The sequence below is a fragment of the Dicentrarchus labrax genome, unplaced genomic scaffold (assembly GCF_905237075.1).
Source record: "Dicentrarchus labrax unplaced genomic scaffold, dlabrax2021, whole genome shotgun sequence".
NCBI classification, from domain to species: Eukaryota; Metazoa; Chordata; class Actinopteri; family Moronidae; genus Dicentrarchus; species Dicentrarchus labrax.
Window position 1 is genome coordinate 10,885,666 of NW_026136717.1, and position 26,778 is coordinate 10,912,443.

Consider the following 26,778-nt stretch of genomic DNA (forward strand, 5'->3'; position numbering starts at 1 on the left):
TGAGAAGATCCAAATGGAGAGGGGATTGATGTGGGAAAAATTTTATGACCTGTATCAGGTCAATACCCTGGTGCTTTTCTTTGCTTTCTCCATGTCTGTCTGTGGAATGAAAGCAGCGTACATTACAGTAACACGAGTGTGGTTTGTAGTCATTAATTGTTATTTGCTGTAGGCTGCCCTTTTAGATTAATTACGTGCACTTTCCTTTCACGTGTGCAGTGGTGGATAAATAAATTTAAGCCAAAGTACCACCATTTAAAATAGAACATAACAAGCAAAAGTCCTTTAAAATGAATGCGTCTTTGTACAAAAGTAGATTTTTTTACTGAGTCATTGTTGAGTAGACAGCCTTTAATGCAGTAGGTTAAAGTGAAACTAATGTTAAGTACTCATAATTTAATAATAATGAATCATATTTGATCATATTTAAATCCTATCTATATGATGATCATATGTTTTATTTGTAAAATTGTGTCTTCAAGTAAAACATGTAATATTTCCTTATGAAAATCTAGAAGTGTAAAGCATATGAAGGAAATACTCAAGTAATACTCAAACCCAGTACTTGAGTAAAAGTACTTTCCACAACTGAAAGTGACTTTTTGTTCTTCCTCTTCCTGACTTTCAGCCTCTACTCCACACCTTGCATGCCAGATTAGCTACAGCCCACAAGAGGCACATGTCTGGGGTTTAGTGATTAACTGTAGGAGTCGCTCAGGCAGAAAAGAGCGCCCCCTACTGGGAGGAGTCAGCGCCTAATTATTGACCTGGAGCAAGTAAAAAAAAAAAAACGCTCCCAATCCATACTGTCCAAATGAGACCATGGCGCTCCACATTACAGAGATGGATTAGGTTAATGACCCCGGCGCTGACCTACATTCCCTCCAAGGGGGTGTACATGTTACACATTCGTTCATATTTGTGGCCCTGAAATATAGATGGATATTTGATCCACAGTCAGGTTTGGATGCCAGCGCTTTCTCTCCATTAGGGTTATATTGCCTTACAGTAAGGAGTCCCCTGATGAAGCTGTTTGCCACCTTTTAGCCCGTGGCCAGTAAGCACTGTAGAGCATGACATAATTGCAACTCCCAGATGAATATTAGCTTCTTGTAACCAAAATCCTCTTGGATTATTGTCTGTTACCTTATTGTCTGCAGAAGATCACACTGTCTTTACTTAACTTAATTCTTGCTTTGAGTTTCTTTTTCTTTTTCTTTATATTACTGTAAGTAGTTAATCTATTTCATAATGTGATGACAAGGCAACATACAGTAAATTAATGTCATAATGTTTGGAGGTTTTGTTTATCACTTCTTTATTCATAGGTGTTCCTTTAAGGCCATGTCCCTTGCACAGCCTATCGTGTTTGCCACATCAACAGGTTCCCCTGTGAGTTTATAAAACAGGAAGTACAACTGATGTCAGCTACAAGGATGGTATTAAACTATAAAACAAAGGCTGCTGCTGTTGGCCAGACAGTGTGGAAGCACTCATGCACAAAAGCTTAAAAACTTACAAACACAAGTCATCTTTTATTTGACCACAGAGGGTGAAATATGTCCATTCTCCCACACTGCACTGCGCTTCTTTGTCTCCTTTTGGTAGAATCAAGATGGTTGTTTCCTTACTCCTCCCTGGGTTCATTGTAGCTGACCAGGAGCATGCTGTGAGGGCCTGACAGGAAGATGGTGCTGGACCAAAGCTACAGGAGTCTGGTAAGACTTTCTAATGATTGTTGCCTTGGCTGCCATGCAGGGAAATCTCCATAGTGGCATAATATTTCATACGCCAGTGTTGAGAGATTTTTGTATTTTTTTTTGTACTTGTTCAACCCCAAGCCAAAATTATTGACTGCTAGACTGTGATAATGTCTCTGTGGATTCAGCTCCATGTAAGTCAGACTTGAAGAAGAAGCCCAGCAGTACCTGAAGTGAGAGAGATGATTTGTCAGTTAGTTCAGCTGACGGGAAAAATGAGCGTAGCGGCCCCTTTATTAGGTGTTAATTTGCTGCCTCCATATTTTTCCTGTCCAATTCTATTCCTGGAAACAAGTGCCACAGATGTACTAGTGCCCTTACAGTTCCCTGATTCATCCTGATGTATTGACCCTTCCTTGTGTCTGATCTTTTAAATATAATCTACCTACCCAGTAAGTCTTCCTGACATTCTTTTGAGACACACTTTCACAAATCACCATTAAAAATAGGGGCAAAAGGTCCATGTTCTCTTTCATTTTAAGAATTCTTATATGCTATCTAAATGCTAATGATCTAATTGATATTTGTGAGCATGAATAACTTCCCCAAAGCCAGAAACCAGAGCAGCAGGACTTAAACATGTGCTGTCATCAAGATGTAAAGCCTGGAAATACCTTGTAGGAAATTGATTTTGATGATTTTTTTTTTTTTTACCTTTTAAATGTTTGAGCTTTGTCATGCAAATTTGATCTTCAAACAAACTGAACTGATTTTTAAGCGAAGCTTTACTTCAACATTACATCCCAAAGTTTGGAGCAGGAAAGTGTTGTACTTCTATCTTTCTGATAATGTGTGGTCAGCAGCTTCATATCCTTGCAGGTTATATACTCATGTTAATAGCGTACCATTTTGGCAAGTCCTCCATTATATCATTTTTTTACTAACAGGAAATGGTGCATGGTGGGCTCCAGCAGACATCATTTGTGCTGTGACTTCAGAATGATTGTAATTTATTTAATTTTTTTATTTGAAAACGTCACAAATAGAATAATCTGCATTTACTCATTAGTTTTTTATTTTTAATGTCCTAGCTGTTGGCTTTCAGAACACTTTCAGAGATGATTTTAACTCATTCCTTAGCTGTGAGTTACATTTAATAGAAGAACTAAGAAAAAAGCAAATCCAGTTGTTCCAGACTGTTTACTTCTAGGCATTATATCACCTAGAAATAATGAAAATCAAACACGATCAATGCAATGTGTGCATTAGTTTAGTAGACATGTTGGCATATTAAAGTACAGCCTACTTATCAAGTGTGTGGAACTATATGCTTTATTTATATACACAACCTTTATTTAATCAGGTAATCAAGTAAAGCTTTCAATGCTAAGGCAACACTTTCCTTATTTCTTGTTGTTCTTAATTATTGTTTTCAGTCATTGTCGTTTCAGTTACTGTTTGCAGTGATTGTTTGTCTACGTTTGTTTTATTGTTTGTCTCTATTCTTGCATTAGCGTGTTTTATTATGTGTTTTATCCCTTAACAGCCTAACCAAGGACAAGGACTGCAAATTAGCTGCGGCTAGAAGTCATATATACATTGTCCCTGTCAAATAAATGAATACAATAAAAATAAATAAGATCCCTCGCAAAAGATCTTGATCTTTGCGAGGGAGACCTGAGTACAACAGATAGAAACAAACAAACATAAATATAAAAGGACATGCAGTATCAGAGACAACCACAGAGATCTCATTGTTCAGACCATTTAGCGCATAAAGGAAGTGTTGAACACAGTTGCCACAGACGCTATGACATGATTCAGTTTACTGTCAGTAATGAACTGGCTGCAGTATAATGGCAATTCTTGTAAAAGAGCAGTGAGTGGGACGGTTTCCATGCCTCTCACTGCTTCCTGTTTGCTGCGGTTGGGTTAGAGTAACACGGCCAATTCCAAAACCATTCTCCAGCACACATTCTACTTTATATTAGGCTTTAAAATAAGAATACGGAGAATATTCATATTAGAAATCCAGAGAGGTTTTTCTTTTTTTTTTTCAAATTCTAAAGGTCGGCTTTTCTATTTTAGTTTTTACATTCATAAGGATCCCACTGCATGTTTCTTCAGTCTGTATGTCTGGATTAAGACTACTTTTGGTATCACTTGAGGTTTTAAATTATATGCACATCATTTAAAATGAATGTGTGTTGCAACACGGAGGATTTGCATAACTAACTTTTTACACCATTAATTTAATATTGCATGCTTCCTGTGTTTTTAATCGCCCTTTCTAATGAGGGAAGTGTGTTTTTAGATTGTTGTGTTGCGTATGCACGTGAAGGGATTCACATGCAAACCATTTAATAGCAGTTATTTAAAGTATTAAGAAAAGCATCTGATATATACATGTATGTACATATATGGGTTTACAGGACAATAAAGATGCTGAAGCATGGTTGGATTTCCTCTCATACAGGTCCTATTGTGTTGGGAGGTTTTTCTGCAGTGAGCTTGTGAGCTTAAAGCCTTTTATTTGCCACTGCTCCTGTATCGGCTTATATGTTTGAAACAGTATTTGCTCCTGAGAGCATCGATTCCCCCCCCCTCCCCATCCACGACAGCCTAACTGTTGCTCCACCCTCTGAAAGTCGACAAAAGATGTGCATGGGATAAGCCTGCTGCTGGCTGCCACTCCTGCCGTAAAGCGTGCGGATCTGGGCTCACACTGCTGTGATATCGCAGCGAAAAAAGCCTAAAGAGAGCGTTGTGTATTGTTTAAAAAAAATGTGTCAGGGGAGCCCCGAATCAGCGCCCACCTTTTTGTTTTTCAGCCTATAGGTCGGGTATCGAAGGGGGACCGCTCACGGACTGTGTGTGTGTGAGTGTGTGAGTGTGTGTGAGGCTGCTGTGGCCGGAGAGCTTGCGCTGTCCGTGGTGCTGAAACCTGCTGAACGCACCGACCAGCGGCAAACAAACAAACAAAAAGAGAAAGAAATCAGACGCTGACCTCAGATAAAGTCCACGTGATCGTGCGAGAAAGTGCCGACATGGCGCAGACGATGGTGTCGCGAAAGAAAAAAGGGAAAAAAATAAATAAACATGGGCGATGGCGAGTGCTGGTTGGAGTTGCTTTTATTGTCTGCATGTGGAAGTGGACTAAAACCTCCAGTTGAATAAAACCGCACACAAAAGCTACTTCTAGGGTCAGTCCCCCCTTTTTTTTTTTTCTTGGATGATGGTGACAGTGCGGTGCTGAGGTGTAAAACATGTTTGTGTGAGAGGGGTTGGGGGGGGGGGGAGAAGAAAGAAAAAAAGAAATACTCTCTAGCCGCGGTGTTATTCCCGCCTGCTGCACTGTGCGTGTCTCGGCGAGGCGATGTTTGACTTCAGATGCCATATTTAGGGGGAGGTGGGGAGGGGAGAGGTTTGGGGGGGGGGGGATGCTTGATCGCTGTGAGTGACTGGGGCGAGGACGAATGGCGTCTTGTGATTTGGAGAAAAGGACGCGTGAGCCCCCCAACGAGGAGCGCGTCAGAGCCAATGGCGTCGAAGAGCTCCTGTGTGCATAAGCGGTGGATGGAGCTACTCTGGGTATACTTCCGCGTCCAATGCGTGTTCATGTGTAGGTTGAATGGATGAAACGGAGAGAGCGGAGAGGTATAGGCATGCTGTGATACGGCCCTATATATTTGCCGGCAGGACTATCTTCCTTTTAAAGACAACCTCCTCCTCGCTTTGGTTTCCACTCAGTGATGTCGCGTATTTGTGTGGCGCACCTGTAAAGAGCGAGACAGGCAGAAGCCGGCTTTTTTAATTATTTGATTCCTTTTATTTCTTCTGTTCTTTTTTCCCTTTTGTTTCATGCATTTGCTGAAAGGAACTCATTTCTGTGTTTTGATTTAATAAATATTTCATTTCCTCATTTTATCTTGTTTGTGTTGGCTTTTTATGTTTCCAAGTTTGAACTAAGAGAGCGGAATTCATCATTTTACAAGCTATTGGCCAGGTGTTTCATTCAGAGATTGTTTGCCCTAAGGACGTCCATAACTTTCATTTATAGAAACGGTAAGATATTTTTACACATTTGCACAAATCGATATATTTTCTTTTCTTTAACAATCCTGTGTCAATTCTTTGAGGACAGTGTGTGGAAGCCAGATCATGCATTCAACTGTAGTCTCTTATCTTATTGTATGTGATCGCGACTGGAAAGTCACCGTGATGCATTCATGTTTCCATTGACGGCTGATTTTCAACTCTGGATTGCGGTGCCTTGGCAAATCATAGACTTACACGACAGGATAAGAAGGCTATCGCCGCACATGTGTTATAATTTCAAAAATCTTGCTGAAGGTTTTCAGACGTGGACGGACGCATTTATTGCTCCAGTGTGTAGAAATACAGGCCTTTGGTAGAGTGCTGAAACGTGGGATCCGCATAGTAGTCGGTTTATTTTACCGCATCTAAAGTAAAAACGTTATTATGTTGGAAATATTAGATCAACAGCCCTGATTTATATGTAGAATCAGTCATTTATAGTGGAAATAACAGCTACAGTAGACAAACTGACCAAATTGACTTGATTTTTAATCCGAGCTCTTGTATTAAAATGAAAACTTGTATTTTATTTAGAATGTACATTTAAAACGTGGATTGATCTGATTTAAACTAAGAGGTAGACTGTTGCAAGGACTACTTCTAAGATTTAAATGTAAAATAGCCAATAGGGCTTAAGATTCAGTGTAACTCTAAAAGGAGTAACGCTATATAGGTTAAGTGCAGCTTGTGTGTTGCGCTACTTGGAGTTGCTGGATGATATTTTCTAAGTTCTGCTATCATAGGCATATTTGTATGGAATTTCTGGATTTCCATGCAGGTGTTAATTGTAAAGTGTAGACAAGACTATATTCCTATATTTAAAACACACACACACACACACACACACACACACACACACACACACACACACACACACACTGGATTTGGATTCTAACCTTTTTCATGCAAAAGGCCACTTATCAGCATTTTTCATATGATTAGGTTTTAGCCTTTTATACATATTAATGTAAAATTACTGTCTGTTCTGTAGGTGCAAAAGTAACAGTGGGGTCAGTAAATCTAATTGTAATTGGCTAATAGTAGTAGATCAAATTAAAACTCAAGTCTCTAATTTTGCTGGGTTCCCACTGAATACCCCAGAGAGCCTGGTGGCATCTTGACTCAGCTTTGGGGGCCACTGCTCCAGCAATATCATGGCTGTGTGTTTTTGTTTTTGTTTTGTTTTTGCATTGGCATTTAGCTGGAAAAGGCTAGGTAGAGGGTACACCTGCAGCAAATCAATTAATTACCAGTGAATTTCCGGGGTAGAGACCGCGTCTTCGCTGATTGGCCGAGGGTCTGATTAGTTTACTTATGGTGGCCGTGTTCCCGCCACCGCCCCCTTTTCTACTGCGCAAAGACTGCGACCAAAAGTTTGATGTCTGCAGACTTAACATCAATAAATACCCGCGACGCCGATTCAACTCCTCAAGGTAAGACACCACAGAGGAATAGTGTAAAAAAAATATTCACTGCCAAAAACCAACTGTACTCAATGTACACAGGGAAAAAAATGGAATTTTATCGACTTAAGGTAGCTAGCAAGGTCAAACAGAAGCTGGCGCAGCAAGCGGCCGAGTCGGACATGTTGCACGCAGAAGTTCATTGGAAATATCAGCGTTTTTAACGTGTTTTAATGTTTCACCGTGTTATCTAACCTTAAGCTAGCTCAAATTAATCTGCGCTGTGTTAGCAAGCGTAAAACGTAAATCTCGGCGCTAGCTCACACGCCAGACTACCCCTATATACATATATACGAAGTTTGTGTCGACTCGCGTTTTTTTTTTTTTTCTTTTTAATGTGCTATAAAAGTGACTTGGCTAGATATATCACGAGAATTGAGCCCCCATAAACCACCGCAGCCCTCACAAAACCGTCTGATACACCTCGGCGTTCAGTTTAACAACCACGCTGCTTCCTGGCGTAACCTTAATTATGACTAGCATGGAGTTTCACGAAGTTAAACGTAAAAAAAAGATTGTATTGTTCGCTACCGGCAGCCATGGTCTGGGAGATTTTTGCTCAGTAATTAGGGCTTTTGCATGAACCGAGTTTCAGTCGCAGTTGCCCGCAGTAGCACAGGTGTGTCAGATTAATCAATTAACAAGGCAGCTCTCAAGCCCCCCTCTTGAGCCACTTCACGTTGAGGTTCACCCTTAATTAGAAACGCCTCACCCAAAGAAGGGTTACCTTTTTAAACTCAGCTTATTTTCAAATGTCTGGTTTTTTATTTTATTTTTTATTTTTTGCCTTAACATAAAGGTTTAATTCAGCCCACATTTTCCATGCACTGTCTGGAGAAATGTAGCAGGTGTACTTTTTTTAATACGACTATATTTTCTACTATTTTGGTTGATAATTCTTGCCAATTTTCTTATTGAAACGACTTCATTAGCAGACTATTTATTTAGGCTGTGACTGTATTATCACTGTGCCCACAATGGCATGTCTTTTAATAGTGTCTGTTTTTTTTAATCCAGTATATTAAACCATATTTCCCTATATGTGATCTATGACGGTTAAGTTACTGCCTGATATCATGGCGAGTGACTCATACTAATGGGCGTTTCACGGTTTGTGGCTTGATGCAACTCTTAGTAAAGTAACAGGTTATTGTTCATTGTAGATATGTGCTCAAAGGCTTTAAGGGCACCGTTTGGACAGTAATCTATGGTATAACCAAAGGCGCCTTCTTTCTAGTTTGCATATTTTGTGTTTAAGATTGTAGTATCTGGCCTTGAATATTGAAGCATAAATATGTTGAAGCTACAGGCATCTTGAATTATAGTTGGCAGTCTGCGGTGAGTAATCTTCAGTTGGTAGGTCGTGAAAAGATGACATATCGTCGAGCCAGCAGCTAAGAGCCTGACCAGTTAATTTACCAGGAGGTTGCCAACACACAAGGAATCTGTGGTCCTGTGGGTATAGGGAGACAGCCCAGTGAAAGGAAATTGGGAGGGGTGCTGCTTACTGGGCGTTTTTTAAAGGTGTGATACACTCTTTTGACGCTTTGTGACAAGTAACATATGTTTAGGACAGATGAAAAAGAATATGAGTGACTAGAAATACAATATTTGTTGCTGATGTAGTTTTCTGTGCTGCTTTTTGTCCAATCACCTAATTCAGTATATTACATAGTAATAAAATATAGCATTATTTTTGAACAAAAACAATGTATCAGGTTTTATTTTACTTGAGTCTTGGTGTTTGTGGTTTTAAGAGCACTGTTAAGTAGTCATATTGCTGTTCATATTAGTAATGTTTGTTCAGCTTTAGTATAGATGAGATGCCCACATGTTCCTATCTCTATATATACCTGCTGCTTTTTTTCCCTAGGTGTTCATGCAACTTCCACAGTTTCAGCAGCCTCTGTGCTCCTGAGAGGGACAAGAGATAAGAGCGGTTGTCTTTATGTATTATTGAGCCCCCACGTTTGCCTTTCTAAATAAAGGCTGCTGACAGAATGACTAAAAAGCAGGACAGTGAGTGAACTTCCAAAGGCCACATCACTGTGGTGTGTACAGCAATGTGTGCTGCTTTCAGAACTGGGTTAGTGTACAGTGGGTGGCTTTAGCAAAAAATAAAAGCAATTTTGCCCCCTTTGTCCTTGTTAAATGTCCATCCCACCCCCCTTTCTTCTCTTTGTGGCCTCCCCTTCTGCAGTCGATCTAGTCTTGGCTCTGTGGAGGGTGCACATGACTGTTTTCATTTGGTTCTTATTGTCTGTTGGCCACAGGGTGGCCCTCCCTCTGCATGTGTGGGTCATTACTGGAGGCCAGCAATGCAGTGTTCTTGACCCTGTCACTGCATCACAGCAGCATTAATAGATCACCACATCTCATGCTGTGTATAGGTGTTATGTGGTGAGTGTTGATTTGTGTAGTTTAATGTTAGGCTGTATTAGTGTGTAGGCCTATGATGGTGAGAAGCAGAGGTAGTGTAAATATATACCTAGTGGTGTCTAAATATTCCAGACATTTCCTTTTTAATTGGATTGGCACAAGTGTATTGTGTTGTCTGAACCCAGAATTACTGTTTGGGGCTTGATTGCTAAATTTGGCAAAATCAAATTTAACTAGTTTTTGAGGTCCAATGCCCTCCTGTCAAAAAACGTAAAAGTAGCTGAGGCACAGTACTAGATGAACCACAATTGTGTCTATTTACTGCTCGTAGGTCTCTCAATCCCTTTGGTGGTATTACTTTTATAGTTTCACTATGAGTAAACATAACTAATAGTGTTAAATGAATTTGATTTGATTCTTTTTTTTTTTTTTTTGTAATAAAATTAAATTGAACAGACGTAAATATGGAGAATATTTTTCACAAGCAATGACATTGATATTTTTACACTGGTTCTCAAACAGCAACAAGCCAGAAAGAATAAAAAATGCCTCTGGCCAAAAATTCAGTCGATATTGATGAACATGTGTTGCAGTCTCTTGAGCAATGCAAACTACCCAACTGAATTTTATTTCAGGCGGACTCCATGGTAAATGGAGATTTTTATTATTTTTTACTAATATTGCTGGATTATTCTTTTCTCCAAGTGTTGGTAAGAAATTGTACACTTCTACGTTGGAGGCAGACTGCCAATTATAACTGCATCACTTTTCAGTAGTATTCTGACTGGAGCTGGTATGTAAGAGCTGCTGCTTAACTACCCCGCTCTCAACCCTTTCCCCACTGTAGCTTTGCACCTTTAGGACAAACTTGATCAGTGTAATTGCAAACAAAGTTGACTTGCCAGTAGGAAGGGTGTAGGAAGGGTAGAGCAAAGATGCCGTGAAACACTGAGCAGAGATTTGAGGTGTGGACTGAGCAACGGTGGACGGAAGTTGTCCATCCAGCATGTGATGCAAATTACACATTACAGTGTTTGCTTGTTTTAAGCAAAATTAAGGTAATTCAAAGTTGGCCAGAGAATTCAATATACCAGATCCAATTAGATTCAAAGTAATAAAAAAAATTTGAAATTAAAGTGCATATTTGATGTACACCAGGGTCAATTACATGAAAATCCTATTCATTGGTTATAAAAAGAGAAATCAGTTGAGATATACCTGTGTGGGCAGTGCTTAAACACAGTCACTGCTCCACACCATTTTTCTCATCAAGGTACAAGTATTACTGTATTACAGCATTGTATGTTGCAGCATCTCTTTTTGTAGACGTCAGTGTGTGGGTAGACTAGTCACATCTGTGTTTTCAGCTGTGATATTTTGAACTGTTACTTGTGGGCTTTTAGTTTTCAAGGACAGGCCGTGCATGTCAGTGTGTGCACTCTGTGGAGTTCTTCACTCTGCAGCTTGTCACGCATACTTGGTCAATTTAATCCTCTGAGGAGCTAGTAGCAGAGATTCGTGCCTCCTCACTTTAAGTGCTCAGTGTCACATCAGTACATGCTGATCTCACAGTTGGCTTCAGGTTAAACTTAGTTATAGTTAGTCATATTTGTTAATTGCCTTTTTTTTTTTTTTTTGCCAAATTTATGTATGAAAAAATCTTTAAACTTTATTCTACTGTTTCCACTCAGTTAGTTTGTCAAAAAACAATACAGTACATACTGTATTTCTTTTTCAGTATATTGTTTTACATAATCCCTGAAATTGATAGATTGGCTGAAGAAAACAGGTGCCAAAGGCCTTTTCACCCAAATCATATGGTTTTTATTACTACTGGCAGTGCTTTAAAAGTATGAGTCAGTTTATTTCTTCCAGAGACAATATCCAAACTTTGCATATCAGCCCAAACGCAAAGTTGTATGATCTGGCTCAGCTTAAACCTTATGTCAGATCAGAGTAGGGTAGGTAATGACTGTGCACATGCACACTACTGGGATGTAGCAGGGCCGGGGCTGATAAATTACATGGTATCAGAATGCTGCAGACACAAGTATTTGCCAATATCCGATACAACATTTTAGGCAGTGTTGGAGGAATTTCCGATACAACTTGGATCAGCTTGTAATAAGTTACTAATGTGCAGGGTGTCAGATGTGGATTCCTGTTGTGCATTACTGCTAACAGTATTAATTGTATTTAAGGTTGTTGCTGCGTTGTCTTAGCTCAAAGACACTATTTCTAAAAATCAATACATGCAATGTTTCTGAACTAGAGTGTATTGCTTGATGGTCTTTACTGACGCTGTCCTTAATTGAAAATGAAATGGCGGTCCAAGTATCCTCAAGTGGCAGTTGTGATTTAAATACATCATTTGGATTTAATTTAGAGCTGAAGGAGCACTGGCTGTATGCTGCGTCTGTCAGAAACATCATTCTTCAGGTGGTGGTGCATCAGGATTAGTGCTGCAACTAAGTTATTTTCATTATTACGATTTAAACAATTAATTGTTACTAAAAAATTGCTTGTCACAAGTTCTCAGAACTTAATGACATTGTATTGCTCAATGTGTCCGACTAACGGTTCAAACCCATTTAGTTTATAATGATATATAAGAGAAGCAGAAAATCCTCAAATTGGAGAAGCTTGAGCCAGAGAATGGATGGTGTTATAGCTTAAAATTTACCATAACAATGAATTGATTAGAAGATTAATAAGATTAATTTTGTTTGGATCTATAAATTGACTAAATGGTTTAGGTCTGAACAGGATACAGGTATGAAATGTTACCAGGTTGTTGTTGATTCCATCATCAGTTGCTTTACAGCTGTACTTCAGTCAAGAGTTTGATCAGCTGTGAAATCTTGCTTCCAAACACCCACTTACGTCACTTTTCCATGTTATTTGCACAATCAATGAGCTGCTAAAACGGAGCCAGCACCACCAGCTTCACATGTCAAAGGATGGCACATGGTTCAGGTATAGAACAAAAGTTTAGTGACTGTAGAAGTATTTTGAGTGGACCACTTGCATGAAAAATATGGATGTCCCTCATGCTTGCATTATATATTAAAAATATAGATAACTTTATCCTGTGTGTAAGTTCAAACATGTTCACTGTATTTGAATTGGGAATGTCTGCATTCTCTTCATTGTAACTCTGCATACAGACGCCTTTCTCCCCCTTGTGAGAAGGCCGTGGGATCTGAGAGTACCAATAACTAAACACGCTACACTTTAATGAGTCCTAAAAGGCAGCCTGCTCAGTGGGGTAAAATTGTGGAGGTGGATGGGTTTATCTTAGCACTGATGGGAAAACAAAAAACCTTGTGGTCTTTATCTGGGGCTGGTTTCTGACGAAAACTGTGAGGCAAGGCCTCTAGGGAAACAAGATGCTCTGCACTCAAATGTGTGCACTAAGAGGAGGCTGCTGGCTGGCTGCACATGGTGAAAGCCTTGACTAAAATTTTTGGGGAGCGGTGTCTTGCCAAGCCTTCTCTTCCAAGTGTTTATCTAATGAAATATTTCTGCCTTGTGGCACCATCTCAAGCGGGACAATGGCCAATGTTTGTGCTTTGTACTTAGAATAAAAGGTGAACATATGAAATGGAGATTGAAGTAAGTCATTTTCTTCAATGACAATATGTTCTCTGGTGGCCTGCTTTTCTGTTACTATGCACGTGGGGGAGGCTGCTTTTGGAGCGGATAACTGCTTAGAATGGCATTTTTTGGCATATGAGAACCGTTTGCTGAATATCACTTAGGTTTCTGAAATTTCTGTCTTTGTGCCCTTTTTGTCATGTTAACAAAACTGCAAAAAAAGTTAACCTGTTAAAGCTTTACTTACATTTTGCAGTCACCAACTGGTTTTATACTTTGAGACAAATAACAGATGGAAAGAGCAGCAGGGGGGTTCAGTTGACCTGTAAAGTTCAAGCCCCCATCCTTGCATGACTGGGCTGCTTGCAGTATATTTGGATGTTGACTGTACTTGCTTCACTTAATAGTGCTTTAACCAGTTGAAGTTGAAGTTAAACTGATTTTGTTATTGCTGTACTTGCCTAAATCAAATGATATCTAGACTAATACCTACAGGGAAAACCATTGTTTATTAACCATAATCTTTCAGTCAGTTTGAGGATGGCAACTATTTAGGATGATATCATGTCTGTTTTTTGTCTTTTGTCTGTAGTGTATAGCTATAAACTTTGAACTGTGGAACCCATATTTAGGTCTTCACATTTGTGTGAAGTGCAGTGGTGAACATCACAACCTGCATGTCTGTAGACTGTTTTACTCAGTGCTACTACTGCAGGGCTCAGCAAGGACTGCCTGCTTGCCAGGGGCAAATAAATATAATGTATATAAAACTTTGGGCAAGTAAACCTAGCAACTACTTGCCCCGATCAGGCAAGTTGTAGAAAATATTAAATACATTTGTTTTTTCTGGAGCTAATGATGGAAGTAGCTAAGGAGTGAGCCATCTCGCTCACTCATTTGTTGGCAGTGTTGAGTAACTTTGATTAGCACCCAGCATCTAGCAGGTGAAGTTCATTTGGTGCACTGTGGCCAGTTTAGTCAACCTGGAAATTATGTGCAGATTTAAAAAAAACAAACAATTGCTTGGTTCAGGAGTAGGTAGAAGATTATTTTTGGCTGAGTACAGCCCTAATTATAAGGATTGTTAATGATTAATTGAATACTGATTTACCACCCTGGGACATCAGTTCCTATAGTTGTGGGTTCCCAATAGAAGGAGCTGTATGTTGACGTATATGGTCATTTTTCTGGCAAATCAATTAAGAAACAGTTATGGATAAAATGAACCCATGAGAGGAACAGCACTGTAAAAGTTGGTGTGTATACCTCAATGATGTATTGGAAATTTGAGTGTTGTGGCTTACAGTCTGCAGCTGTCCATCTAATGTTTCCTGCTTCAGCTCCTTTTACCATCTCTTTACATGCTGAAAAATGTTCCTAACAAAGGTAACAAAATGTACTAATCAGTACTAACAGATGCTCATTCTCTGGAAGATTGCTTGCTTAAAAGTTAGGGAAAATATGTGGCTAGCAATATCATGTGTATCAAAATAAAGTGGCAGCACCATTATTCCTTAATTGTCATACCTGCTTTTCAAAACACAAGCTTCATAGTGCTTCACAGGAGATCAGATAAGCACAGGGATGGTAAAAAGCAATGTGAAGACGCAGGTTACTGCTAGCATACTGATCCAAGTTAACTTCTTACTGTCCTTGGGTAATCACCAGCCCTTGTTGACTGTTGCCGTAATGTTCTCAAGTTCTGCTTCCACATAGTAATCGGGTACACTCATCTGGGGTTATTGTTCCCTCTAGTGAATAAAGTGTATTTGTGGTAATGGGTCGTGTGTTGAAGCTGTTTGCTGTTTGGCTGTAGTTTCTATTTTTGCTTGGATTATGTAGTCATTGGGTTTTGACCTTGGTTTAGGGACATGCCAGTGAATCAAATGAGTCATGTATTTGCACTTGTGCACTGCAACATGGTAATGTAGTTTGTTCACATTCAGAAGCCTTAAAACAGTGATGGTAAGGATAGATGTATTTCATCAAACCAAAAACAAACAACTGTTCATGTTCACACAAATGTTGGCCTGAATGTATAACATTCACAGACATTATTGCGTGGACTTTTTCAGTTATCCAACATACTTAGACCAAAACCAAACTTGCATGCATGTAATAAATGGAGTAAAACTTACCGTAAAGCATTGTCATTTTCATTTGCAGTTGCCCTATTGATAATTTATGTTTGTTTAAATCTCAATAATAGACAGATGATAATTGCAAGTTCATAGCCCAAGGTTATTTCTTTATAATTGCTTTTTTCCAGACTACTGGTTGAAAAGAGATTAAATGAATAGTATGAAACACAAGAGCAGCCATTGTGATGGTTAAGTTTAGTTATATCACTGCCCTTAACACAGAACAAGTCAGTCAGTAAGCACCGTTATTTTGAAGCAGCAAGTGATATTGTGTATTTTTATATCTACCCTGAGGAATCTGTGCATTACGCTATTTTACACACGACTTCTGATCTGCCACATACCAGCAAACAATGGAATGGACATATTGTCAGTGACATAGGATGTTATTCAGATGAGCATGCACTGTTGACTTCCCTCCTCACACACAGCTTCTCAAACACAACTGATTCAACCAGAGTATTGGCTGGAATTCACTGTTGTCCTGTCACAACATTGGATAGTACAAATATAATGGGTGAATAAAAAAGTGACCCCTTTATTTTTATTTTTTTAATTTTGCTTTGCTACTGGCAGCATGTGATGTTGATCAACGTAAAGCATTTTGTTCTTTACAGTTTTGATTACTGTGCTGCTTGACTAGCTTTGTTCTGTGCACAGAGATGCACACTGATGTTTAAGAGCAGAAATATCCAAATACATAGATAAATAACACTGTTAGGTAGATTGTAATTTTAAGTCAAGCTATCGGAGTGGACTGTAATCACACACACTCACATTACACCTCCAGTTTTTAACACTTGGATAAGCTGAGGTCGTGATTATTTCGAATTAAATAAGAACCCAGAGCCAATCTACAGCTGTTTGATCTGACTGACAGTTGCTTGCTTCAATTTGTCAGTTCAAGTGCCTTTTATGTATATCCTGATGTGCAGCACAGCCAATCACTGCATCTGGCAGTGACAGCTGAGTTGTGGCAGTGTAACACAATTAACACACTGAAGAGGATCACATCTTTGATATTTTGAACAAGCAGTTTTATTTGCTGCTTTTCTCAGTCATGACAGCAGTACTGACTTTATTTAGTCAAGTTTCAAAATACTGTTTGGTTAAAAAAAATGATGTATAAATAAATCAAATGTTAAGAGGGATGATGTGTGAAAGCTCCAGTACATGTTTATCGGCATGTGCTCATACTTGTATGGACCACAGTATGAGAGCACAGAACAGTATATTTTAGGTAGTAGAGAAATGTAGACAAAGTGGGGCAATCAAGATGGCATAAAGACTTTAATCTCTTCTGGCTTCTGGAAATAATAAGGAAATTTAAGATTTAAATGGTTTTTGATTCATACATTATCCAGCTCTGACTGTGTATGGTGAAACACTAAAAATGGCACATTGACTGAGATGTTCTCCACTAAGAAGTATTGATCAGGTTTATTGGGTTGTCCTTCTGACCGTTGCAATGCTGTTTTCATTACCTGAGTAGAGAATCAATTCACATTTGAGTTATGTCAACTTGCCATAACTGAAATGTGAATTGAGTTATGGCAAGTTGACATCTTCACTAGATGCAACCAACAAGGTGAAACAAATTCAGAAATAGGACATCACATGTTCAGCTATCTGTGCTGTATTTGTGGATGATTTGAAATCTTCTGTAATCTGTTTGGATCTGCAGTTTAACTTCAGTTTACCAATACATGGTGGAGATGGAACAGCAGTAGTCTTAACATACTGTCCCTAAAGATACAGTGAAGTGGTGGTTAAGCCACAAACCGTGTTGAACATGCTGAATTGTGCTGTAACATTTATACTGCCCCTGTATTTTTGTTTTTCCTGGCATGCTGAACAGCTGTATGCGGGTTATTTTACTAGGTTAAACACAACCAAAAAAACACATGTACACGGATTCAAACAGGAAATTATTCTGCAGAAGTGATTAATGTGTAAAATGCTAGCAGAGGCGTTCTTTATTTCAGGTGAGGCGGGGTGCCTCCAATATGAAATGCTGTGAGAAACCCTTGTGTGGACTCCTTTTGTGTAAATGGCAGCACCAGATCCAAATGTTAGTGGCCACTGATGCAAAATGTTATCATTTTGATTGTCAACTCATGTAGGTCATATTCCTATTGTAGTTTTAACAAATAGGAATGTTCCGATCTCACCGATTGGTATCGGCGCTAATCAAGGTATCGGAACGATATCGGCTATGTTGAGCTTAAATGATTTGATCCTTTATTTTACGTCAGCCGTCATACAGCTGTTTCTTTTCCTCCAGTGTGGGTGTGGCCACACCTGCTGCAGAGTAGCAATGCGCGGGTCAGGGTTTTTTCCAACCCACGGGCCCCGCATTTATTTAATAATTTGACCCGCTCCATCCCGCCCCGTACAACCGCATCTATTTTCACAACCCGCCCCGCCGCTATTAAATACATGTTAAATATGTCATTAAATAAGGCTTTTATTTGGTCTTACAAATGTGCTTGAAAACAGCCCTTCGAGTGGCACTGGAAACTGGCAACAACAAATTCAGATCTTAATTTAAAAAAAAAAGATAGATATATAGTAATGTCCCACACACAAAAAGCCAATGGGTGTAATTAATGTAATCCTTTCAAAAGATGTAGAGGATGGAATTAAGCACTCACCAAAATACAGTTCATTTAGGTGACTCGTGTAAATGTTGCACTGAAGCCTAAAATACTGGAGAAGTCCAGACAGTGACAAGACCAAAGAGATTAGAGGGGTTTTTATTTTATATTATTGTGTAAAAAAAACAGCTGCTTTTGATGTGGATATTTTGTTTCTTAATGTAATGAAGAGCTATTTAATTATCAAGCATATACAGTGGATTGACTTAATAACTTTAAGTTGACTCAGATCCGATCAGGGGATTGCGACATCCCGAATAACAGTTGTCGTAAATTGTTTGGATGGTAATGTAAATATGGCGCACTACTCATTCTGATGGTTGTTTTTAGTGAGATCTCGAACTGCTTAGTTTTGCTTTAAAGCATGTTAATATGATGTGATACATTTTGAACTTTTTAAACCTCCTTTGTCATTGCAATGTTAGTTAGTTGATGGCCTTAGTTTTGGTGGTGTTGTCTGTTGAACTTTGGATTCTCATCTCCCCTTGATGATTTGAACATGTTGTCAGTGGTTTTTGTATGAGCATGTTAATACTGATGTGAAGCTTGCAGATTATTTCACAGTGGAAGTTTGCAGTTCCACTGCTTTTGTGTGTGCAAAGACTGGAAAACAGATGTAGGATGTGTCAGCGTAACTTAAGCATCAGCTCTATTGCTGGATGTGAGCAATCTGAGCAGACCAATTGATTTGTCTTTCCAATTTCAGTGATCATCTTTGTGCAGCACTCATCCATTTAACTAATTGCCATTCCTCATGCTTATTGTCAGTGTTGTTGTGGCCAGGTTTCTATTTTGACTGAACACTACACTTAGTTCTGCTGTTTGCTTGCTGAAGATGAATTGTGACACAGTGAAAACATTGCCTTTTGCTTCTCCCTGGTTTAAGCCAATCTGCATGGACAGCTAGTTAAAAAAACATACATTTCTTCTCTTCCCCCCCAACAATGACATGTGATCACCTCTGACTGTTGCTTTTGTTCTTGTTGATCTAACATGAAGTACTTTTTGTGTCCACATTTTCAGACGGCAACTCCAAACTAACATGGCAGTCAGACTGTGCGATGTGGCTTCTCTGCTTAGAAGTGGTTCGTGGGCACCTGAGCCTTGGACTGGGGTCTGTGGCACTTCTTTTTTAAAATCATTTGGCCAGAAGGTCTGCTTTTTGTCTCAGTGCTCAGGCCATACCAATGACGTTAGCGCTCAGTCATATTTAAACGCTTAAATCAAACTTTAATCACGTTAAATTTGGAATTGAGGCACTTTTTGGGTTTTGTTTAAGAAAAGCTCCCAAGTTGTTAATGTTTGACTGTATTGGTATGGTCTAGACCTGTCTGCTACTGTCTACTGTGACGTGTTTATCTCATAGAATTACTTTATAAAATGGTGGCTTTATGGCCTCGGTGTACAAATTAGTGAAAATGTGATTGCCTAAGAATAATATGCACAGTGGTGTGATTGCACTGATCTGCACATGATGAATCTGTTAATAAAGGATGACTCTTCATACATTAACTTGTCGCTGGTTGCCTTAACTGACTACCATATCGTTTAAGGCCTGTTGTCCGATGCTTGCGTACTGATGGCTACCGATTTGGTGCTGCTATAGGCCTTGCCTATCCAGTTCATTTTGCCGAATGAAATGTTTCACTTTAGTTGCCACATTTTACTTTGAAAGATATGTTTAAACATGCCACTTACCAACTTTAATATTGCTTTATCAATTGTTGAGCTTCTGACAGATTAATAGACCGTCACATTGCTTTCTCACTAGAGAGTCTCTTCTATTTGCCCAGAAACAAAAGTAGCAATCATGAATAGAAAAGAGGGAATTCATTGTGGTTGTTTTTTTCTTTCCTATTTTCAACTTTATTTTTTTTCTCCACCTGTGGTAGTGCTGTAAGATCTGACATTTCATATTTGGCCAGATATCTATGCTAAAGGAACAAATTTACATAATTGAAAATCCTACCTCAACCCGTTCTGGGATTATATTAGATGAGTAGGTAGATACTTTATTCATCCCCAAGGGGAAATTCACAAAGTATTGACATTGACAGCATCACAGCTTCTACTTTTTAAATATGTAAGGATATAGGTCCTTACATATTTAAAAAGTATGCTAGTTCTCCTCCTAAATAATTATATTTCTACACTAGAGTATGGTATTGCAAGTAAAAAGAATAGCAAGAAGAGTACAAGTTACAGTTTTGCAACCTGGTTGCCTTAGTTATATTATGTGTTTAGGTTTAAAACATTTAATTCAAATAAAAATTCCAACAAAACAGTGTTCCAATGTGTGAAGAGTGTCCTTTTTTAACTTTGTTGGTATTTTTTCATTTTAAGTTTGCCTGTGTTTTTGACTTTATTATTTTTTTTCTGTCTCTTTAGCAGGTAATTGCTGCCATGGAAACACAGCTGTCCAATGGGCCAACTTGCAACAACACAAGCAACGGTCCTTCAACAATCTCAAACAACTGCTCCTCACCTGTAGAGTCAGGGAGCATAGAGGACAGTAAAACTAACTTGATAGTCAACTATCTGCCTCAGAACATGACCCAAGAGGAGCTGAAGAGTTTGTTTGGGAGCATCGGAGAAATTGAGTCCTGTAAACTAGTTCGAGACAAAATAACAGGTAACACAACTGTTTGCGTTGCTATGGCTGGTTTATAGCTCAGGCCCGACCGATACTATGTGGACTGAATTTTATTTGCTGCAAGTATGTGCATTCATTGTTCCATTAAACTGGCACACAATTAGTTTTATAAATATTCATATAAAATAGATGTGATGCAAGTTGAAAATGTTTACAAAAATATTTTTCCTCACTTATTAACATCAACGTTGAACCCAAATGTATCAGTGGGGCCCTAGTAGCAGTATTTTCCGTGTCATAAATTTGTCTGTTTATGCATGCACATTGTGTGATTTCCTCTTTGTGTATTTGACATCTAGCATCATAAATTATGGCCCTTTTTACCCCCAATAAATGCAGAGGCCTCCGTTCTGAAAGTCAGTGCCTGATATTCTCCATAATGAGAGATGACATTATGGAGGCCTTTATAAACCCTAGCAAGCAACGGCATAAGGACTACTACAAACAGGACTTTCTATTCAAAGAGGGTATTTCCTTCGTTATTTACTAAAGGAATTTTAAGACGCTCTCAAATTTAACTGCATTATTACACTCTTTATATTTAGGCAGGTAGAAGACTTTAAATTATTTCAGGTTTTACTGGAAGGAATGCTGCTGACATTGCCTGTGTGACATAAGCAGGTAGATAATGGCTGAGGCTGCTGGATTCTTACTGCTTGCTGTTTTAGTCAAGGTTACCCAGACCTTCCTCCATCTGCTTCTTGTAAGGCAGCCTGATGGTCAGGCACGCAATCCTCTCTGGCCTTTTTAAGGAGGTGTACGCACATCTGTTTCATTTGCATTTGGTCCTGAAACATCAACAGTCTTAGTTGAGTGGACAGATCTTTCCATTGAAATGAGGCTTGAGTGCAGGGGGCTCTTATTGAGAAGCACTGAACTAAGAGGCTAATAATTATAGATTGTCTTTATTCTTTGACTCCAAGGTAGTCACCTTCATTAATTTAACATGGAAGATGTGTGCCCAACCACATCTGACTTTGAATTATTAATAATGTTTAATATTTCAGTGCTTATGTATAGCTGACCAGTTTTCACAAGTCTGTCTTTGCATGGTGACTACTGTTCTCTGCAGCAACTAAAAGCTTTAATTGTAAAAATGTTGTCAAATGCTCTAAGTATGTTTAGCTAAACTCTTTCTCTACTTGCTTCTATAACCACATATAAAGAAGTGCTCTAGATACAAAATTCACTGTAAACAAATGGCAGAGGTAGACCACAATGGTTGTTGTATATCTGAGGGTGGAAGGTGTGGGGAGGGCTCTCGTATTTACTGAATTTAGACTTTTGGCATGCAGCGCTGATGAAAATTGGGAAGTGTGTAGTCTTGTGTGGAATAAATGCTCTTGTTTAGCCATGCATACAAGAAATGCATTTGATTGTTAATGTGTGAAATGGGTTGAGCTGAATTGACAAGTGATCCTCGTTTAGAATCAGTGTTCAGTACAGCCTGCTTAGGTGATTGAACATAAACATGCTTGATAGGTTGCATATTGTAGAGCAAGTGTGAATATAGCACTCTGTAGTTTCAGATTTTAAGTAACATAACTAAACCTGTTGTGGTTTGACCAAGAAAACAATTTGCTGCAGCCCCCTGATGACTCAAATTTAAAGACTAGCGCTTGAAAGTCAAGTTTGATCTTTTCAAGTGATCTGTAAACAAAAACATTATATTTTTGCCAATGTGTGGGTTCCCCTGTAGTGCTGTATGTTTGCCTTGTTACTTTATATGTTAGAAGCAGGTGATTTTAAAAATGTTCACTAAAAGCCTGACCTTGTAGACTTGAATGTCGATTTAGATTTTTGGCACTGGTTGGTTGTTTACAGGGCTTTGAAATAGTTGAGGATTTTGTTTTATAGATTTCGATGTTCTGATTCTCCAAAGTAGACTTAATCACCTACATAAATGGCTTGTCTTCTAACAATGTGACAAAAGTTGAATGTCTGGACATTTAAAGGTACAGTGTGTAGAATGTTGTGGTATCTTGCAGTGTAATTGCAAATCACAACTCCCTTGCTTCACCTTCCCCTTCCAAACGCAAAGACAAACTACAGCAGCCATGAGATGCACAGAAAACATGAATGCCTCCCATCTAGAGCCTAGGAAGCAACTGTAAAAGATGTATTGGAAAACCAAAATTTAAGGAAGACTTTACTTGAAATGATGGAAAATCACAAAGGTTTCATCCATGTATAGGAAAGTAGAAATGTGCATGTCCATAGTATGGACAGAATAGCAAACCTGGTGTTTTTAGTGTCCACAGCCATTTCCATCACATTGTCTCTAGCTTTTCTAAATTTTAAGTCATATTTGTTACGTGAAAATTAGAATTAATATATTTTTTCAATTTGAAGTCAACAGTTCCTTTCTACAAGTGGTACTATCATTGTTTGTGATTATCCTCTATTCAAGGGACAATCCCTTGTGTATATCAGTTGTTTATTTGACTTGTCCTCTGCCTTATGCAGCTATCCTGTTCTAGATAACTTACTACTAGATCTGTGTTTATGTCCATGTGCAGCATCAGTCATGTTCAACTTTTATTTGAGCATTGGAAACTTGTACACATCTGCAAAAATTTGCATGTGTCATGTTAATTTCTAGTGTACAACTTTTACAAAAAGGAGCAAGTAATGTAGGGTATAGAATTACACACGTTTCACTTCTGTTAGATGGGATTAGGGTTGACAGTTGCACCAGTATCTTTAGTGAGAGTGTAGGGGGGGTTGTTTAGGGCACCATTCCAAAGGCTCTTAGCATCAGTGGTGATCTGATTAGGAGTAATTAGCCATGTAAGAACAAATTGCCTTTTTATTAAAGAAATACAAATGCAGCCAGCTGGAAAGGGTGAGTTCTTAGCTCTCCGGCTGGCATTAGATACTTGTCAAACAGGACACCTAAGGAACGCATATTTCTTTTTATATAAATGTATTAAACAGCCCTGACACAAACATTTAAAATTGTTTTGCTCAAAAAACAAAAGCACACAGGACTCTGGTTCTGAAGGAGTTGCTAAAGTTTTAGCATGCCCAATATTGCTCTAAGTGCTGGTGCAAAATGTCTCACAATTTCAGTTTGTCATTTTTGGTCATGCTTGGAAAGTTCAGGGTTTAAAAAGCTTTTAAATCCCAGGACTGAGTGTAAGAACATGGGATTGATCCCCACTGCCGAGCAGTAGTTTTTGTCAATGTATTTCTAAGGCATTCGATTATACAAGTTGCAGTATGGATTGATAATGGACTGACGACCAGCTTTGCCCATCAACAGTATCTAACCAATAGACTGTTATAAATTAAGCAGTTAAACTTGTATTTTTAACCTATAAAAGCTTGAATTGGGGTGGGAAAAACAGACTTAAAAACTCAGTTGGGAACAAAATTAGGCCCTTAATGTTATTCAAAGCCTCCTAGTCATATCTCAGGAATGATGCTCTGATTTGAATTTCAGCTCTACATAAAACCCGATCCCCTCCAGACTGTGTTGCTTTTGTCTCTCCCATGGCCCTGTGGCAATGGATTTAAGCCAGCCTACATCTGTGTACTGGTGCTACATCAGATGTTAAGTAATCACCAGAGAGATGCATGCTTCCTCTTTGCTTTAAATGTTCTTGCCTTGGCTGCTGCTGTTGCAGCAGCTTAGTCTTTGTGTCGTTTTCCTCCCACTATGGGCAGCACTAGTCTTTTACTGGAAGCTGGGTGCAGTTTTCTGTTTGAAGGTGTATCCTAGCATGTCTCCCCTACTCCTTTTTAAAGGGGAACTTGGCAACTATTTCAACTTAATAAACCCGTTTAGAAATCATTTGGATGGTTAAATGGCCTGTTCCGGTGAAAATGGTGACTTTCTCTGCTCCCCCTAGCGTCCCCAGGCAGAAAACCAACCTTGCAACTTTGGGACTACCATCCCGTTAAGTTGGAAATAGGAAGTATCGTGAGAAGTAAGAACGAGCGAGAAACACGAACTGCTTTTACGGCAATTCCACATAAACGCACACGCCCCCCTCGATACCGGTTAGCCACGCTGGCTATAAGAACAAGCGACCATGAATGTATTACCCACCTCGGTAGACATTGCTCCACATGAAAAAGTTGCCCGGCAACAAATGCACATCAGCAGCGATAGAAAAGGGGAGGAGAGTGCCTCAAGTGAGTTTTGAAATAAACGTCCCAGAGCTGTAGGGGGAGCTCGTTGAGAAAACATGCGACGACAAAAGTGAAGCGAAGAAATGGCTAGAGTTGCCAAGTTCCCCTTTAATAACAGCTGAAAGTGAGAGAGTTGTTGATTACAGGAAAACATTCAGGGTCTCCCAGTCTCTACTGCGTATGTAGCAGATAGTAGACGTTCCATATGAAGACATCAGTATAGGGGCATAATGTGCCCACATGCGTACAGTACAACACAGTGAGGCAGGCGGTTTGCCCTCCAGGCTTAAGTAAAAGTGTCATTTCACCAGTTTATTTCAAAGGCTTGGCGTGTTTCTTCTAGCTATGGCACTCCCTGAGATGCAAGGTGAAATTAAGTTTATGAACCTTAGTTGATCACAGCAAAACAACCCATGAGAGCAGTGACTCATGGTGGTAAGACTGATAAAGCCAGTATGGATGTATACAGGGTGTTCAGATGTACAGTAAAGCTAAGTTAATAGCAATGCTGCAGGCAATATGTGACAGTTGGTTGTCAGTTTGACCAATACAATTTATATCAAATTTGTATACTGTCACATCATACACAAATTAATATAGTTTAGTCTTAACAGTCTACCACAGTAAACAACTAATGTAGCTAATATGACATCTTTAGAAAAACACCCTGAATTTAAAGAATCTGAACAGTCTGTCTGGAGCTGTCTGGTGCTTAAATTTGATAGTTTGGTTTGTGAAAATATGAACTCCATCTTATTTCATCAAAAGTTTTAGATAAAATTCAAGCTGCTTATGGACTGTATTAATATGCTGAAGCTGCTTGAGCTGGTGAACTTGACCGGCAGTGGAATTGCAGAGAGACCCAGCAGTGTGGGTGGAGGAAATTGAATTGCCTCTGTGCACATAAAGAGTGGGTGTCAATCTATTGTACATTTTAGAGATAAACTGTAGAGGGAGGGGAACACATTGAGCCTCGGCTACTGCACTGTGTCAGAGATGAGTTGGTGTGAAAGCAGAGCAATTGCCTGTCGTTTTTAATTTAAGATGTGTTCGTCAAATAGTCGCTTTGAGAATTTACTATAGGTTATAAGCCAAATAGATGTTTGTTGGAAATGGGCTTGTGACCTCCTGTGTTCTTAATGCTCTGCAAAATAATAAAGATCGACTGTTTATCTGTGTGTCAAAGTATTACTGACACTCTTGATACTTTTTGTATTTGTATTCACTAATGATTCATAAAAGGCAGTTTTGTCCATATTTAGTGGTAATGCACTGATGTTTGTCCCTTTTCAGTTTCTATTAAGCGTGACCCTCTATGTATGTTCTGGTATTGTGATTGCAGGGCAGAGCCTAGGCTATGGATTTGTTAATTACGTGGACCCGAAGGACGCAGAGAAGGCCATCAATACCTTAAATGGCTTGAGACTTCAGACCAAAACCATCAAGGTAAGATGTCGTGCAAAGATGTTTTTGTTTTTCTTAATCAGACAGGCATCGTCATGTACATTTTTATCTCCAATAAGCTACTGAAATGTTACCATTCTGGACCGGTTGCAAAAATCCAAGATATGCCGTTCATGTCTAGCTCTCTGGGTTGGAGTCGAAGCATAATGAGGCTGGAGAAATGTAGGGTGGAATGGGAGCCTATTGTTAATCTGGGCACATGCGGCTTTGCCTGGGCCTCAAGTAGAGCAGAACTGTTTCTATGGTTGCATGTGCTGTAGCACTGCTGTATGCCTTTACAGGGAGGTGGCTACCATTAGCATTCATCAGGCAATGTAGCACTCAATGTGCTGGTGGGGAAAAACTCATTTGCTTCATATAGTGCTGCAGGATTTGGGGATGGTGGAGGCAGATTATTAGCTGTGATATTTTTCGCAGTGGTCTTACAAGGAGCTAGCCAGATCCCTTCTCACATCGGGCAGAGGGGTATTAATGAAAATGTCTGAGTAA

At 39.1% G+C, this 26,778-nt stretch overlaps 1 protein-coding gene across 5 annotated transcripts in view; it reads left to right on the forward strand.

The window, feature by feature from the left end:
* The first annotated feature begins 1,473 nt into the window (after window positions 1-1,473).
* elavl2 (ELAV like neuron-specific RNA binding protein 2) overlaps window positions 1,474-26,778 on the forward strand; it is a 36,359-nt gene continuing 11,054 nt past the window's right edge. Inside the window, exons 1-4 of one of the 5 annotated variants that reach the window (XM_051429527.1) lie at window positions 1,474-1,718; window positions 19,059-19,149; window positions 20,424-20,667; window positions 26,168-26,271. In XM_051429527.1, coding sequence (XP_051285487.1) covers window positions 19,078-19,149; window positions 20,424-20,667; window positions 26,168-26,271 — 420 coding nt within the window. In that variant the 5' untranslated portion in view covers window positions 1,474-1,718; window positions 19,059-19,077. Of the gene's footprint in view, window positions 1,719-5,287; window positions 5,766-7,070; window positions 7,232-19,058; window positions 19,150-20,423; window positions 20,668-26,167; window positions 26,272-26,778 lie in introns of those variants that run through there. The other 4 variants (XM_051429526.1, XM_051429525.1, XM_051429523.1 and 1 more) reach the window with 4 other exon arrangements.